The following is an 18,004-nucleotide window of genomic DNA, read 5'->3' as shown; positions in this document are numbered from 1 at the left end:
TTTTATTTTTTATCTACGCAATCATTTAAGTTGTAGAATTATCTTGACCTTTTAAAAATAGGACATGAATAGAAGTATTAGAACTAAAATTCCCTATAATTAATTATTTGAATTGTAGTTCATTCGGACAACCAATTGAGAATCTGGTTGAATTCACTTGTCGGAATAATTTCGCTAATTAGGCCCCGTTTGACTCATTTCTCATTAGAAATTCAAACAAATTATAATTCAGTCAACAAATTGAAATCAATTTTTTTTTTTTTTTAAGAGTTTAGAGTCTCGCATGAAACTTGTTGCTATTCCCCTTTTCACGCTCTCATCACGTCATCATCATGCTTCTTCTCTTTGGGATAGGCGTTCAATTCATATCATTTCATTATATATATATATATATATATATATATATATATATATCGAAAGGGCCCAAATCTTATAAAAACAATCCCCTCTTAGAAACCACATTTACAAGATCTATGTATATTGAAAATCATAAAATCAATTTTAATTTAATAAAACACAAATAAATTGATGTTTAAGGTAGATTTATTGACAAAATGAAATGGAGGGATAAATAAACACAACTAAGCTCCAAATTGTTTTAATTTTTCTTTATTAAACCAAAACATTAAAAAAAAAAAAAAAAAAAGAATAAATTTAGAGCTAAGACCCCATTCGTCCGTAGATCTCTGATCTCATGGTAAACACGTAATTCACCGAAACAATAGTGGCATATCACTAAGACCCCGATATTTATACCCAAAGGAGACGTGTCGGACTCTCTCTCTCTCTCTCTCCATCTACCTAGATCCTTCTCAAAAACAAACACACTAACCTCAAATCTATACCGTCCATTTAGCCACGTCATCGATGCGTGCCTCTTCAATCCGACGGTCCACGCTGTAGCGATTCAAACACATTTCAACTACACGGGCCAGCCTCAAAACCCGAACCCTAGCCACGCACCCTGAGCCCCTTCCCCTTGAGGTTTATCACGACTCGCCTATTCCAACCAATAGGAGAGAGAGAGGGAGAGAGGGGTCTATTTGTGCCTTCAAAGCATTTCGAACTTGCAGAAGAAAGTCCGTACATCTGAAAAAAGAAAAGGAAATTTTTAGGGGTTTAAGTCGTTGAGAAAGGATAGTTATTGGGTCTCGGAATCGATTTTCAAATCTACGGTTAGGGTTTGGGCTCGGGCTAGAGTTAGGGTTAGGGTTGTCTTACAAAAAAAATTGGTTTCTTTAGGAATAAGAAATTTCTGGTTCGTTTTACAGCGAAATCTGTGGCTTGGCTCTGAAATTGTGGTTCTCCATGCTCTGAAACGATTCGTTTAGGGAGGTATTGAGGAATTGGTGTATGAGATATAGGGTTTCGTATTTGATGGACGAGATCTGGGAGCGAGCCGTGGAGACAGCGCTAGACGGCCAAACGGATCACGCCTCGGCTCGAACCCTAACTCTAGACGGCGCCGTAAAGTGCGTGCAAGGCCGGCTTCCCCCTCCGAGCCTTCTAGAGAGGTTCCAGAATCTTCAGCACCTCTCTATCGCTAACATCGGCGTCTCGTCTCTCGAGCAGTTCCCTCGGCTTCGGAACCTACAGAAGCTCATCCTCTCCGACAATCGGATCGCCGGCGGCCTCGAGTTCCTAGTCGAGGCGGGACTCGACTCGCTCCGAGACCTCGACCTCTCCAACAATAGGATTCAGTTCATCGAGGATCTCGCCCCGCTCGCCCAGCTCAAGCTCGTCTCGCTGGATCTCTACGAGTGCCCCGTGACGCGCGTCAAGGACTATCGATCTAGGGTTTTCGGATTGATCAAATCGTTGAAGTATTTGGATAAGATGGACGCGGAGGAGAATGAGCGGCCGGAGTCCGATGACGAGGAGGAGGAGGAAGAAGATGACGAGGATGATCCCGGGAGTGGCGAAATTGATGGTGAGGATAGGCCGTATGTGATGAACAATGGGCACAGCGAGGGGGCTGAAGGAGTTGTCGATGTCGACGAGGATGAGGACGAGGAGAGCAATGCAGATGAGGAGGAGACGGAGACGGCTAGGAGAGTGAATGGGCCAAATCATCAGGCCAATGGGTTTCGGGTTGAGCGTGTTGAGGGAGCGGATGGTGATGAGGATGAAGAGGACGCTGATGATGATGAAGACAATGAATCGGGGGAGGAAATTGATGAGGAGGAGGGTGACGATGACGATGTAGTTGAGGTGCACGAGATTGAGGACAGTGATGATGAGGAAGACGTGGTTGAGTATGATGAGGAGGACGAGGATGACGAAGAGGATGACGAGGATGAAGAGGAGGAAGTGGACAATGACGAGGGGGATCTTGCGGAGCCGGAGAGTACAGGGCGGTTGACGAGCACAGAGGGGGAGATTGATGGACACGAGCAGGGTGAGGATGTTGGAGATGAGGAGGATAACGGTGAGACTGGGGAGGAAGAGCAGGGTGTTGAAGAAGTTGGAGTGTTTGAGGACGAAGAAGAGGGTGAGGAGGAGGTGAGATTCCCTTTTACTTGCGTGAAAATCAACTTTGAATCTGTGGCATTTTTTTCCCTCTAACTGATGTGTCTTTTGCTAGATAATGCTTATTTTCTAGTTGCTTCTGATATTTCTTGTTTGGATTTGTTGATTGAATCATGTCTATTTTTAGATTCGTTATTTTCACATAATCTTCTGCATCTGCATGATGAATTATGTTTCTGTGTTTATTTGCTCTTGCTCTCATACATTATTTAGGAAAATAATTGCTTAAATACGATAATTACTACTCGTGTGTCTAATGTGATTCCCGCCCTAGCTAATGGGTAGTACATTCATCACTTGATCTGAGCCTTAAATGGTACTCGTATGTATTTCTATTTAGTGGATGAAAAGGTTGTTAAGCATATTCTATTTTGCATTCTGCGGTTGAACTGTTTTACAATCTTTTGCATTTTTTACTCTTGTTAAAAAATTAGTAATCTTTGGGCAATTTTTGGTTTTGGTACCAAACCTATTTTGAAAACTTTTGGGTGTATGGTTATTTATTATTAAAATAGGAGAAAATTGTGGGGATACTGCTGGTTCACTCTATTTTGCTGTTTTAAGCAAGATTTGGAGATTAAAGAAATTATGTAAACAACTATCTTTGTTTGGAAAAGTAAATTTTGAATTCACTTCAACTTGATTTCACAATATTAAAATATCTGTTGGTATGATACAGGATTTGAAGTTTTCCCATAGATGCCCTTGATTCCAGTTGTGTTGGGATGTTTTTCATGATATTTTAAGTTCTTCCTAACTTATCTTTTTTCTGACACTGTTTTTCTCGTGGTGAATCATCCCCTGGTTTTTTAGGTTTTCAATATTTCACGACATAGTTGGTCAAGCATAGTGTGTGATATTTTAGATGTTCAATGTCCCAACATTCAGTTTGTTGTCATGTTTTGTGGTAAGATTTGTTTTGTGGTATCTTATACAAGCAAAAATCACGGCTTAAAGTTGCTGAGTAAATTGCTTAAAGCCAATTTTGTGAAGTGTGCTCTGATTGCTGCTGCATTGGAACTTGTTAATTGACAATGGAGCTGTCTTTGTGCACCATATAATGGGTTGTGACTAACGTCCTTCTGATCTTACTTTCCTTGCATGTTGTATTTCTTGGTGTCAAGCTGTTTTTAAATGTGGATTTTTTACTCTAATTTTTGAACTTATTATATGTTTTCATTTATTAATATTCAGTTTCGTCCAATACATATTTGTTAGTGTTGTGGATGTATTCGCTTGTTTATATTTGGTGTACTTGATTTGTTACATAAATTTTTGTATTTGTTGAAACAAAAGTGCAGTTGTATATTTTTGGTGCCATGTATAAGTTTTCCTTCCCATTGGCAGCGTAAACCATGTAGTGACTGCTTTTGTACGTTATTTCAATTTTTGTATTCAACTATTTTCAATTTTTTTTTTTTAATGCTTTTTGGTTCTATTAAGTTGTTTTTATTGTTAATTTGAGTTTTTGCTCAATGCTGAGATTATTCCTTTGGATTTCTGTTGGTTCTCAGATATCTTGCATAATCTTTGTTCCAAATATGTCTACTGCCGTTGGCTGTATTGAATACTTTCTTCTTTTAGTTTGAGGTTTCCTCGGTTATTGAGATTATTGTTAAAATTCCTGTTATATATTTTAGTATCATCCTATAAGTTATGTTAGATATTGTGTGTGTGTGTGTGTGTTGTTTTTTAAAAAAATCTATCAACTCAGAGAAGTTTGTTTTCATTTTGTCAGGAAGAAGACTATGGTGCAGGATACTTAGTTCAGCCAGTGGCGCAGGCTGAAGAAGATGATGATGGTGGTAGTGATATGGAACCAGTAAATGAAGATGATGCTGAAGAGGAGGAAGAAGTTGAAGATGATGACGATGTTCAAGTGCTGCCCCCACCGTCTTCTTCGCACCTTAAGAGGAAAAGGGACGAAGACGCAGACACAGACGCCAAGAAGGATGAGAATGGTGAGGATGACGAGGAAAACGATGATGTCGACTACAGCAAGTCATCCAAGAAGCATCATTAGCACTCAGCTCTCAGATCTCCCATGTTAATGTTATGTTAATGTCTTTCAAATATGGAAACAGGTGAACCTCACATTAGATAGTTTGGTTGGTAGTAGTATGGTAGTGATTTTGGCCATCTTCTTGGACAATTTAGTGATTTAGTTCAAAAAGTCGTTAGGCTCATGTCCCCGCTAGCTATTCTGATATAGCCGTTACACCTTGTTTTTCAAATGACAGTTATGAGCGGTTCACCGCCCATGATCAGTAAGTTCATTTCCAAGGGGACTAGTAGTAGGAGGTGACCAAAAAAAAAATTCCTGGAATTTGTTTTTTTCTTTTGTTTGTCCAAGCAGTTTTCGGAAAAAAGGGGGGCTGTAAAACGATTGTAGATAGTTACTATCTTTATGTTTTATTCAATCAAGTGGGCTTGAGCTTTTCTAGTCTCTTATGACGTGTTCACTACTGTCTTATTTTACATCTGACGTGTATTATTTGTAGGTTGCTTTATATATATTTATTGTCGCAGGGAAGGCCAGGTGGCAATAAGATTTATTTTGGTTTGATGGGAAAGGATGTGGTGCAAGTACCCCTTGGTACTGAAACGTTCTGATGATCGTTCATCATGTGATATTCGTCCTTAAAACTAGGTATCCATCATTGATCCAACGGTTTAACGTCGACTTTACTCTGTTTAACCTTTTTTTGCGGGTGAAGCAGCTGAACTGTTTTTGATTCCATTTCGTGGTATAAAGTCCGTCCTAATGCATGTGGTAGCCTATGTGGCAGTCAATTTATATTATCTATTCAAGCGACGCCGTGTTCGACTCGCTTAGCCGGGTCAAGCTCCACTTTAGCGTCTCTACCATCTTTTCGCTGTCAATTCAGAAGCCTTTTAATTCTCGATAATTATATTCTTTTACACCTATTTTATTATGACAAATATTAGAATCTAAGAATAACTTCTCATTTTGTCCATAAAAATTTATATGGTAAGATGTTATATCATTAATTTTTTTTAGGAAAAAAAAAAAGATAAAACAAAAAAGAAGATGTGACATCTTGTCACATGAACTTTTATAAGCAAAATATAAAGTTTTTATTAGATTATAGTATATCTCTTTTACTACACCCACACATAGGCTGACATGGCATAATATGAGCAAAATGCTCATGTCACAATATTGGTGTGCATGTTGTAATAAAATAATTGCGATTTGTTGCATTATTATTTAATTATTTATTGTTTTTTTTTAATTATTTATTAGTTGATATGATAAGTAACATGATAACTTATAAGCTGACAAAATCCAAATCTTTTTTATATTTGGAGTGTTCAATTTACTAATAATTTGGACAGCTCATAGAGAGAAGGTTATGGGACAAGAGTTCGAGCAAGTGGGCCTTGCAACTTTTTATTTTATGTAGTAGCTCAAATCATTATTCAAACTAACATGGCAATTAATTAAAAAAAAAATTAAAAAAAAAACTAACATGGCAATTTATATGTACTACATAATTAAATTTAATTATTTGGTAGCTAAGGAATTGTTACATCAACTTGTAGCAGAATTTACTGGATATTTGGATTCATTAGTATCAATCCTCCAACAAAAAATTATTTAAAGAGCAATAGTATTTGCCATACTAATATTTCACAAGTATCCCACTATGTTAACGGTAGGATCTAGTATCAATTGATTTTTTATTTCTTATGTTTTAAACAACGGCTGATTTAAGTTCAGTATAGTAAAATATCGGTTTGGTAAATAGCATTTCTTTTATTTAAAACCTATCATTTTCAACTTTATTTTACTTTTTATGGTCTCTCTCTCTCTCTTTATATGATGACTTGGAAAGAATGCCTCTCTTTCTCTCTCTCTCTCTCTCTCTGTGCGGAAGAAAATTTGTAGGACTAGGCCAACAGCTTTTTCTTGGAAGCCTCAAAGATGTTGCTATTGTCACCCGCATCAACATCCCTACCGTCACCACGAAGTAACTCTTTCAATTTCGCCCATGGAAGAGCAAGGTTGCATGCACCACTCAAACTCTTGGGCATGGCAAAAGAGAGCAGCGACAGCGGCAACGTCGGCGTTGTAGAGAAAGCTGCAATAGCTGGTGGCTTGGTCTCAACCCCAGTGATAGGCTGGTCCCTCTACACGCTCAAGACAACTGGCTGCGGCCTCCCGCCTGGGCCAGGGGGCTCAATAGGCGCAATAGAGGGCGTCAGCTATCTAGTTGTTGTGGGAATCGTAGCTTGGTCCTTGTACACCAAAATCAAAACCGGTTCGGGTTTGCCCAATGGTCCTTTCGGGTTGTTAGGAGCTGTTGAAGGTCTATCGTACTTAACTTTGCTTGCCATTGTCGTTGTGTTCGGGTTGCAGTATTTTGAGCAGGGTTATATTCCCGGCCCTCTCCCAGCTGACCAGTGCTTTGGCTGAGTTCTCTCTCTCTCTCTCTCTCTCTCTCTAGCAGATAATGCGTTGTCGACGACCACTAGAATTCTATCCTGTGTCTGTGGCCACACTTCGTCCAAGCTGTCATGTTAATTTTCTTTTCGTATGTTAAATTAATAATGAAGATTGTGAAAGAATTTTAATTATCTTTGTTAGAATATTATATTTAACAAATTTTTTATTAGAGGTGATCATTACCATGCATTTCTCGCTTTGCACAAGATTTCTGATGATTTTTCACTGGAAGCAGAGACGGACTGAGTGGAGGGTATGTAGTAGGGGCCATAGGCTATTACTATTAGGCTCATATATATATATATATAGCCAAAACATTATTATATGCGTATCTGGGTATGTAACTTAAGGCACGAAAATCAAATAATTTAAGATAATCCAAAATAATCAATATAATGCAAGAATCTCTTCTCTATTCTATTGACTCTATCATAGTATCTTCTATTTGAGAAGTCACGAATATGAATAAAAGTACAAATTTCTACGTCCATAATGCAGTATAATGGGTCATAACTAGAAATATTTTTAGTTGCATTTCCATATCTCTCCTCTCTCAATCTAAATTGTAAGTGAAAAATACCCGCTTTTTCCACGGTTGTAGTTTAGAGTTCTATTTAGTGGGTTTTTTTCGTTTTCTCATATACTTTACAAAAAAAAAAAAAAAAAAAGCTATACTAGTATCTCAAATAAAAAGAAAAAATCAATTCTATCATGGCAATACGTTTTCCTCCAACTAGCTTTGAAGAAATTTTTTTAGCACAATTTATAAAATTGATATGTGTTTTCTGAATAAGTGAGAATTACATAATTTTTGAGAAATGCTACACTTCTCAAAAAATTTATCCAAATGATGAATCACAATTTTATATAATTCATTATTTTGAGAAATGTGTCATCATTTTATGGGCTTGTGACACATCATTTAAGGAGCAAATTTTGGAAAAAAATTTATAGAAAGTATATAGCATTCCTCTCATTTTTTAACGAAAAATGAATATTCTAAACGAAGTGAAAAGAAATTCAACTTAATTGAGTATGTGGGTGAAAAGAGGGTTACGTTAGTGGTTATTTGCTAAAACTGCTAATCGCAACCGCCTAAGCAGTTAGTAGTTATTTAATAACCACTGATTAGCGGTTATTTAAGAACCACGCGATTATTAAATAAGAGAAAACCGCTATTAACTGTTAACCTCTTTGTAAAAGGAAAAAAAGAGAAGAAAAAAAAAATCAGAAAAACCAAAAATGACGTTTTGATAGTAATGTCACTTACATATGACATCCTTAGAGCATTTCCAATGGAGGAGCCATATTTTTATGTAAAATGGCTTCTTAAAACTCACTTTTATCTAGTTTAGATAAGCTATTTTTATATGTCTCTACATCCGATTAGCTATATTTATATCTATTATATTAAAATATTATTAAAAGCAATAAAAGTTTTGGAAAAAAGAGAACACGTGAGAGGAAAAATGAGAAAAGTTTTGGGAAAAAGAGAATATGCAGAGAAAAAGTATGAAAAGATTTGGGAAAAAGAGAAAATAGGAAACAATAAAAATAAAATAACTCCCTTGAAAAGTACTGCTACATTTAGCTTTTTTTTTAGCTCTTCCAATCAAATATCTATTTTACATTTTATTTTGGCTAATCCAATATAGGGAGTTTTTTAAATATTTGAAGAGCCATTTTAAATAAAAGTAACATTTAGTTCTTCCATTAGGAATGCTCTATATATATATATATATATATATATATAAAAGCGATTATACGGCTAGTAATTAGGGCGATTAGCGAGGGTTTATTTCAGCCTAGCTACAGCCGGTTCAAACAAAGTGCACGTTTTTCCTGGTGAACTCATATCCTGAGCTGGAGTAGGATAGTGATAGCCCTCGGCTAGCGTATAATATACTGGAATCCAAACTGACAACCTTCTGCAACAAGTCAAGCTGTAGTCTTTTTCCATTGTTTCTTTTCGTATTTTATAAGGGACACCGGACAATTTAAATCACTCACTCACTCACTCTCTCTCGCTTGCTCGCTGGCCATCTCGATCAAAAACTATCGCCGATCGAAATTGAGGTGCAGTCGTTAGCTCATTATCAAATTGATAATTTTAGTTTGATCAGTTTCTGTAGATGTTAGATTAAGTTAATCGTTATTAGCACGCTCCTATATCTATTGCATCGTTTAGATCAAAATTGTATAGTTTTTTTGCTGTTGCTAGCTTTTTTCTTCAGGAGAAATGTTTGGATTTTACAGTCTGATCGCCCGTATGTAAACTATTTGATCGCGTAAAGGGGATCTGTACTACGAGGGCCTGTTTGGTTGCTGAGAATACGAAGGAAAAGTTAACAAAATTTTATGTTCTTGTTGTTTCTGAGAATAACCAATAAAAATGAACAAAAATCAAATTAGACGGTGCCGATTAGTTGCATTGGGTTATGCTCAGTGATTTTAATTTGGCTAGTACATATTTCTCTTATATGTGTAGTTTTGTTTGGACTTAGATTATGTTTTCTGAGATCGTTAATCTTATCACGGGGAATCAATCGGCGTTTGAACGTTCTTGAAATAGTAGATTTTGTTAATTACATACCACTCCTTCTCAGTCGGTGGATCTCAACCTACAAGAGGGAGTGGTGTGGAAACAACCATTCGAGATGTGAAAATAGGGCCACCCTTGTTAAGTATTAATTAGTGGAATCTTTATTGTTAATGTAGGTAAAATGGTGCAATTTCTATGAGGAACAAAGTGTACCTAAAGAAGGCAAAGTTTAGTATAGAATAGAAATTTTCTTAGCAAATGGATAGTTCTTTGTAGTTTTTTGCTTTTGGTGTAAATCAATCTTTTTGAGTTCTTAATAGCCCAAAATGTGCACAGTGATTTGGTGACATTGTTTGGATAAAAATGGGGGTAGACTGATATTAACATAAGGGCATCTCGGTATGGGGTTGGATCATTGGCCATGGTGATGGCTCCCCTTACTAGTAAAGGGAACTGGAATGGATACTATTGGTGCTATTAGTATTGCTCTCGTTATCATCTGCAGATATGCCACTTTTTCTATTAGCAGGCGTCTTTCTCTACTTTGATTTGGTGAGATATTGTTTGGATGGCAATGGGGGCAGACTGATATTAACATATGGCCAAATAAAGTCGAGCAGAATCTGACCAGTTTATAATTTTATTTAGAAATAGATAATTATATTAAGTTTAATGTCTGATGAGAATTGAATTTGGGTATGTTATCATGTATTTCTAATGTGTTCCAATACTTTGAAAGAGAAACGATTGGTTTTTTATAAGTAGGAAAGACAACTGCAAAATGATATGTTCAATTCATGAATATGACTGGCAGAGCTTTTGTATAGAAAAATAAAGAATTAATAGGTTTTTCTGATGAGCAGTATTTCCTTATTGTGATTGTGATTCATACATGGCATTACAGAGTTGTTAGTTTGGAAATAGTACCAATAAGGAATTTGTAAATAAGGATTAATACATATGATGTTTTACTCATCAACTTGTTTCCGAATACCGCATGCTGCCACAAACCCTATCATAAGCCACCTATTGGTTCAGCTGTTGCGTAGAATACTAGTATTGTTGAATAGGAGGTAAACATTGAAGCAATTGAGAGTTTGCATATTGATTTAGCTAACTTATGAGACATTCAGCATTTTGAAACAAATGAAAACTCAAAAACCAAATCTATAATGTGGATAAGAAAATTTTTTGTTTTATGTCTGCTCTCTACATTTCTTTTCCTTTTTTGTAAGATTTATTATATCTATGTAATTTTCCATTTTACTGACAAAAACTTCCATGTCTTGCTACAGTTCAATTACTGACAAAGAAATTTGATAAGAGGCTTAATGGATCGAGGGAAGAGATCAAATAATGTCATTGCAAACAGAAACAACAAGATATACATGGACCTCAAAGACATAATAAGGGAGCACACCCTGCCTTTTCTTCCTGCTAAATCACTTTTTAGGTTCAAAACAGTTTGTAGGGACTGGAAGCTCCAGATCTCAACTCCTTTCTTTGCCCACAATCAGTCAAATAGTTTCCATGATATCTCGGGCTTATTTTGTCAATCTAGTTCGAATCCACCTTCATTTATCTCCCTTGACCCAGATTCTTACGGTGTTCCAGACCCATCTTTGCAGTTTCTGCCTGAACCAGTTGACATCAAGACTTCTTCCAATGGCTTACTATGCTGCCAGGGTCACACTGGTGACAAGGCCTACTACATCTGCAATCCTGTTACCAAGCAGTGGAAGAAACTCCCTAAACCCAATGCTAATCATGGGTCTGACCCTTCCCTTGTGCTGATGTTTGAGCCGTCGTTACTCAACTTTGTCGCCGAGTACAAGCTCATTTGTGCTTTTCCATCTGCTGACTTTGACAGTACATGCGAATTTGAGATCTATTCCTCTGCAGAAGGGTCCTGGAGAATTTCTGGTGAGATATACTTTGGTGCTACAAAGCTCATTCCTAACTCAGGTGTCCATGTGGATGGAATTGTTTACTGGCTTTCAGAGGGTAGTGGAATTGTTGCTTTTGATCTCACCATGGAGCGGTCACAACGCCTTTATGGTCATTATGGCTGCTTGGGTGTTATGAATGGGAAGCTTACTTCGACTAGCGCTTATAATCGGACACTAACTGTGAGTGTGCTGTCCAATCCCTACACAAACACGATGGCTATGAACAGCAGAGTCAAGGCTTGGGATTTAAAACTTAGTGTCAGTATCGACAACAGCTCGGAGTTCCGCGGAATTTCATTTTCAGAGCTTCATGGATTTTCATGTCCTGGATCTTTGCCATACAATAAGGGAGCTGTGCTCTTTGCGAGCAGGGATGTGATCGTGTTTCGGAGCCAGAAAACGCTTTATTCATACGACCTGAAGACTAAAAAATTTGGACGCCTGAGCGATGAAGCTGATGATGATATTAGAATCATTGCTTATGTGAATAGCCTTGTTGAAATTTAGTTTGGCTCGCTTATCTTATGTGCCTACCTCATCTGCAACGCTTTGTAGCCAGAAGATGACACGCTGGGCTGTTATATTAGGTGGTAATGGTTTGGAAATTACGTAATAGTTGGGGAAATAATTTTATGGCTTTTGTGTTAGAATTGTAGCTATCAAATTTGGCTGTGTTTTTGTTTGACATCTTGCTACTTTCGGGTTTTTTTGGTGCAAAATACAAAATATATTTGATTTGGGGTTCAGAATTAGGATGCCAAGTAAATGAAACAATTTAATGAAATTGTTCAGTTTATCGGACCTTTATTTTAAACCTGTCACTAGTAGGCTGCTTCGGAATTTTGACCTGCATAGAAGCTTCTAATTTCCAAATCATGCAGATTGCAGACTCCTTAACAAGAAAGGATGAGCATCCCTGAAATTAGGCACTCTGAATTTTACTGAAATTTTACTTAAATTCAGATAGCGTAAGTGCAGGGCTCCGCATTTGAAGCTGTTCAGGGCAAGTAGGTTTGCCTGAATTTCGGGTGACCAGGTTTTAGGCGATCTCACTCCAACAAGAAGCCACTGATTTTTCTTTGCTCGGATAAATGTATGCGATATTTCATCGCTAGGTTCTAAGTTCTCCTTATAGCCTTGGAGTTTCGTTATTTTCGAACAGCCTCAGTGTATATATATATATATATATATATATATATATATATATATTCCTTCTTGTTGGATATGATTGAGATCTACTTGCTATATTTTGGATCTGCTTATCCCCTTGAAACAGTTTTCTGTCCAGGGAAAGTAATAGATATAAAATTTTAAAGTTTTTCAACTGATTTCCATTGAGGATAATGGGTCTCGATACATCTTCCAAAAATAAATAAATCTTTTTTTTGAGTGACAAAAATAAATAATTTTTAAGCTATATAATGAGATTGCCATAGCAACGCCCACATCCAAGTGAAGGATTTCGATCATTTACGTCTTTCCATTTTCTTTTGCCCGGTATTATATTTGGTCATCATGTTTGGTCTATCTACTGGATCACCCGCACATGGTAAATTTATTTTGTTTTGTTGCATCTAATTAATAGTGTATGAATGGTACCAAGTCATTTAAAAATAGTGACAATATATTTACCATTTAGTAACACATGCATGCATCATTAAACATGTAAATTAAAATTAATTTAGACCATAAAATGAATCTCTCAATTTCTCTGATTCGTAGAAACAGAAAGTAATATTGTTATTTATCACAATTTTATCTTATTTTGTTGATGTGATATTGCGGATCAATCCTTAATTTTTATGTTTCATTTTAGAAACAAGAGGTGAGGTTGTGTTTGTTACAAGTGTGAAGACAAGCGTGCAATGTGGAGAGAGTTTATATTTGAAGTTAATATTGGTTACCTGAAAGGAAATTATAGGGTCGACATAGGCTGAATAAGAAGTAAGCAAAACACCAGCCAGGAACTGGTAAAACGAATAACGAACTCAAACTAAGTTAAAGGTGGCAAAACAAAAGGTTTATTAGACTTGAGGAAGAGAGAGAGAGAGACAGAGAGAGGGAGAGAGAGAGAGAGAATCCACCTTTGTAGGAGGCCATTGGGAATTGGACAGGGTCTCCTCTCTATTATGGAAATTTCAATATCCAACAGATTTTCTCTCTCCCTCCTTCGAGAACCCTCCTATCTCTAATCAGGTACCCTTCTTCTAATGCAAAAAAAAAAAAAAGTTGCTTTCTCCTTCAGAAACAGAATTTTAAGATGTAAAAGCTAAAATTACTGTAATTTATGGAACTCCATTTAGAGTAAAAAAATTAAAAACGTACGTTTACGTTGGATTTAAGCTGGGGTCGTATTGCTTAATGTTATTTACATTTTATTGTTGTTCTCTGTAACTGTTTCTATTTGGATCTTTTAATCTTATTCAGGGGTCTCCAATAGTACTTGAGACGAGCAGTTGCGAGGGAGAGGTGGAGTTACTTTCCGGCGTATACTTTGACGTAAATCTTAGCTACCGGAAGTTGATGACCGTATAATGTCTTCGCCTTCTGTGAATGCTTCGTCGCCGGACTCTCCACCTTCGCCAAACGCTCCACCACCGTCAGGCTCATCATCTTCACCAACTCCATCATCATCGCCGTCACCACCCTCAAAGTCACCGCCACCGTCAAAGTCACCGCCACCCTCACAGTCACCGCCATCTCCTCCCCCACCCTCCGAGGCCCCTCCACCACCTCCATCTGGAGGTAATTCGCCATCTTCACCACCACCACCGCCGCCACCCTCTTCCAAAAATGGCCCTCCTCCGCCACCTCCAAAAAACGGTACACCTTCCCGGCCGCCACCTCCACCCCACCATTCATCTCCGCCACCTCCACACAAACTCTCACCCCCACCCCCATCGTCGGATTCTGATAGTTCAACGTCTAGTTCATCAGATTCCAATAACAACGCGCTGATAATAGGAGTTACAGTTGGGGTAGGGTTGTTTCTACTTGCCGTGATCATCATTTGTACAGTTTGCTTTGGGAAGAAGAAGAAAAAGCGTGGCCATATGCAGATGCATTACTATGGAGATCCTTCACAAAAAGGTGCCAATTAATTCTGCAACAACATTCTTTGTTTTCACATCTTTTAATTCCTCCTATATATATGCCTTCCGCCTATTTAATTATCTTGTAAGCTTTGCCACAGCCGTTTGAAATATTTCCATATAATTAATTACTATTAATGTATAATTTATTGCGCAGGTGGTGACTTCTACAAAGGTTCATCTAACTGGCACAATAGTCCCCAAGCACCTGACCATGTTAATGTCAGGCTACCCGCACCGCCAGGCGCTGGATCACCCGGTGTGGGCCAGTGGGCTCCGCCTCCGGGCCCCATGATGTCAAGTAGCGGTGAAATGAGCTCCGGGTTCTCAGGCCCATACAAACCCCCCTTGCCACCTCCCTCACCAAATATGGCTCTTGGATTCAACAAGAGCACTTTCACATATGAGGAGCTTGCGGCTGCAACGGGCGGGTTTTCCCAGGCCAATTTGTTGGGTCAGGGCGGGTTTGGCTATGTTCACAAGGGTGTGTTGCCTAATGGAAAGGAAGTTGCAGTTAAGAGCCTGAAGTCGGGCAGCGGGCAAGGAGAGAGAGAATTCCAGGCTGAGGTTGAAATCATTAGTCGTGTTCATCATCGACACCTTGTGTCACTCGTTGGATATTGTATTGCTGGTGGGCAGAGAATGTTGGTTTACGAATTCGTCCCCAATAAGACCTTGGAATTTCACCTCCATGGTAAGTTTTTAACAATATGATTAAATGATTATATATATGTACTCTTTTTTGCCAGCTTTTGAATTAATGTTGATGATAAAATTTTAGAATAAGATGATTTTACTATCATATATATGGATATCTGAATGAGTTTACCTAACTAGTGGTTGCAGGAAAGGGCGTTCCAGTCATGGATTGGTCAACTAGACTTCGAATTGCGACAGGATCTGCTAAAGGCCTTGCATACCTTCATGAAGATTGTAAGAAATCCACATCCTCTCTCTCTCTCTCTCTTTCTCTCTCTGATAGTTGTTTTATTTATTTTTTATTTTTGATTGAAATGCGCATGCAGGCCACCCTCGGATCATCCATCGTGATATCAAAGCAGCAAACATCCTCATTGACTTCAACTTTGAAGCCATGGTATCTGCTTTTACCGAATGCTCCTACACATAAATATATCTGCAGAAAATGTATAGAACCATGAATGAATTCCTAGCTAGCATTTAATATGAATGAATGCTTATGCTGCTGAAGCTAATTAGTCATTCCCCAATGCTTATAATTCAGGTGGCTGATTTTGGATTGGCTAAGTTGTCTTCTGACACTTACACTCATGTCTCTACTCGTGTCATGGGAACATTCGGGTATGTTGTATTCAGGATTTTGCTATATATAATTAATTAAGGGACTGCTATGAAGCAACTTCAGCATTGGCATACAACTTGATTCTTAAGCAGACATCTAATTCCTTGCTTATGCTATGCAAGGAATTAATAGACCTGAAGTTATACGTACATATATTTTTTCACCAATTAATGTCGAGAATGTATACCTTTATAATTTACTCACTCAATACGGACAATTATGGGACTAATTTTTTGATGTGTCATTAAGTTAGAAAGACAATCGCTATTCTTCGATACATTGAATCTTAAGAAGAGAGAAATCTGCCAATGAATGCAGGTATTTGGCTCCAGAGTATGCGTCGAGTGGCAAGTTGTCAGATAAATCTGATGTTTTCTCGTATGGTGTCATGCTCTTGGAATTAATAACTGGGCGGCGACCTGTGGATCCTTCAGGTGCAATGGAAGATAGCTTAGTAGATTGGGTTTGTGCTTCCTCTATACTTTGCCAATTTTTCATTATTTGCAGTTCAGATTCATGAGATTGTGAGTTTAAAAAGAAAAAGAAAAAAGTATTTTTCCCTCCCATTAATTTGCCCTGAAACCATTGAGATTTTCTGTAAATGTGTGACAAACTGCAGGCTCGACCAATAATGGCAATCGCTTTGGAGGAAGGCAAATATGATGAGCTGGTTGATCCACGGTTGGAGGGCAATTACAATCCTCATGAGATGGCAAGCATGGTAGCTAGCGCTGCTGCCAGCATTCGCCACTCTGCAAGAAAGCGCCCGAAAATGAGCCAGGTATATATGGAGCTATAAGAAGAATAATTAAGGTGATATTGTTTGTTGGGTCTAAAAAATCTTAAACTTTGAGTATGCAATGAATTCTCAGAAGAAAAAAAGAATATTATGCAAATGAATGGTTGTTTATAGTGTACGTATAAGAAGAAGACAGCTTAACTCAATAGAAATGATCCTGGAAACCAGATTGTACGTGCATTGGAGGGAGACGTATCGCTGGACGACTTGAATGTGGGGACGAAGCCTGGGCAGAGCTCGGTTTTCGGCTCCAATAATGGGAGCTCAGACTATGACAGCAGTGCTTACAATGCTGACATGAAGAAGTTCAGAAAGATGGCTCTTTCAAGCCAGGACTTCCCTAGCAACGAGTACGGCACATCCAGCAATGAGTCCCGCGAGACGGGCAATGGAGAAAACCAAAAGCAGTACCTTTGACTTTGAGTTCGCCACATACACTTGAACAAAATTTAATATACATATTTATGTGCTTATTGTACGTTGGTTTATAAGTTATTTGGGGATCTGGGTTTTTGAGGTGACATTGGAAGATCTTTAATTAATCGATTTATTTCCTTTCTCTAATATTAATGTGTACGTACTCTGGCATGTATACACATAATACTAAGCAATGGAGACAGATCGATCTAGCTTCTATTATTTGTGACTGTTGTTTGTATCATACAATTGAATCAGTCATGAACAATTTTGGGATAGTTCAATAAAACTATTGAACTATCCCAAAATTACCTATTTACGAGCATTAACTTGACATTAAAAAAACAATAATAATAAATAAATAAATAAAATAAAACTTTAAGTTGTTAACTTTCGTACTCATTTTACTCCAAATACTACCTTAAGTGGTCATCTTGTTCTAAAATTTTGTCTCATAAAATAAAGTTACGATCTTTATTGGAAAAATATATATTTTTGAACTTCGAGTACCCTTTTAACATGTTAAACACACTTATTGACAAAATAGAGACTTATGCGGCACAAAATAAAAGGTTAAGATTTAGTATGCTTGCCCTTTTCGTGAGTAGATGCTTCATCTTTACTTTAAAATCGACTCAAAAATACCTAATTTCTTCTTCTTCTTCTTTTCCTCTCTCTCTCTCTCTCTCTCTCTCTCTATCCCTCTCTTAGTTGTTGGGTGGGTGGGAGAATGGCTCAACTAGGGTCTATAGGGACTTTTATAATGAGTCTCCTGCGTTTTCTTAAGTTTTTGAACGTATTACTTTTGCATTCAAGTTGTCATTATTCGAACGGTTCGGGTATTTTTATGACAACCTATTAAATTAGATCATTAATACAAATCA

The 18,004-nt window shown here is 37.6% G+C and overlaps 4 protein-coding genes across 5 annotated transcripts; all 4 read left to right on the top strand.

Moving 5' to 3' along the window:
* The first annotated feature begins 938 nt into the window (after positions 1 to 938).
* On the top strand, positions 939 to 4,975 carry LOC132186842 (acidic leucine-rich nuclear phosphoprotein 32-related protein). The gene is made up of 2 exons (XM_059600937.1): positions 939 to 2,502; positions 4,268 to 4,975. Exons 1-2 carry the CDS (start codon positions 1,354 to 1,356, stop codon positions 4,550 to 4,552), a joined length of 1,434 nt encoding a protein of 477 aa, XP_059456920.1. The 5' UTR covers positions 939 to 1,353; the 3' UTR covers positions 4,553 to 4,975.
* A 1,422-nt stretch (positions 4,976 to 6,397) lies between these two features.
* LOC132188286 (uncharacterized) lies at positions 6,398 to 7,179 on the top strand. Its single transcript, XM_059602706.1, has one exon. The coding sequence runs from the start codon at positions 6,479 to 6,481 to the stop codon at positions 6,968 to 6,970; it is 492 nt and encodes a 163-aa protein (XP_059458689.1). The 5' UTR covers positions 6,398 to 6,478; the 3' UTR covers positions 6,971 to 7,179.
* Positions 7,180 to 8,988: 1,809 nt separating this feature from the next.
* LOC132187044 (F-box protein At5g49610-like) lies at positions 8,989 to 12,305 on the top strand. The gene is made up of 2 exons (XM_059601196.1): positions 8,989 to 9,076; positions 10,838 to 12,305. The coding sequence occupies exon 2, from the start codon at positions 10,874 to 10,876 to the stop codon at positions 11,996 to 11,998; it is 1,125 nt and encodes a 374-aa protein (XP_059457179.1). The 5' UTR covers positions 8,989 to 9,076; positions 10,838 to 10,873; the 3' UTR covers positions 11,999 to 12,305.
* Positions 12,306 to 13,570: 1,265 nt separating this feature from the next.
* On the top strand, positions 13,571 to 17,232 carry LOC132186182 (proline-rich receptor-like protein kinase PERK4). 2 transcript variants are annotated; one of them, XM_059600026.1, is made up of 9 exons: positions 13,571 to 13,687; positions 13,919 to 14,581; positions 14,741 to 15,277; positions 15,430 to 15,516; positions 15,609 to 15,679; positions 15,827 to 15,903; positions 16,223 to 16,367; positions 16,524 to 16,685; positions 16,872 to 17,232. In XM_059600026.1, the coding sequence occupies exons 2-9, from the start codon at positions 14,026 to 14,028 to the stop codon at positions 17,118 to 17,120; spliced, it is 1,884 nt and encodes a 627-aa protein (XP_059456009.1). In that variant the 5' UTR covers positions 13,571 to 13,687; positions 13,919 to 14,025; the 3' UTR covers positions 17,121 to 17,232. The 2 variants fall into 2 exon arrangements, with proteins under 2 accessions (XP_059456009.1, XP_059456008.1); XM_059600025.1 differs by having other exon boundaries at positions 15,421 to 15,516.
* The last annotated feature ends 772 nt before the right edge of the window (positions 17,233 to 18,004 follow it).

The sequence above is a fragment of the Corylus avellana genome, chromosome ca7 (genome assembly GCF_901000735.1).
Source record: "Corylus avellana chromosome ca7, CavTom2PMs-1.0".
NCBI lineage: Eukaryota > Viridiplantae > Streptophyta > Magnoliopsida > Fagales > Betulaceae > Corylus > Corylus avellana.
This window is presented reverse-complemented; position numbering and strand designations above follow the sequence as displayed.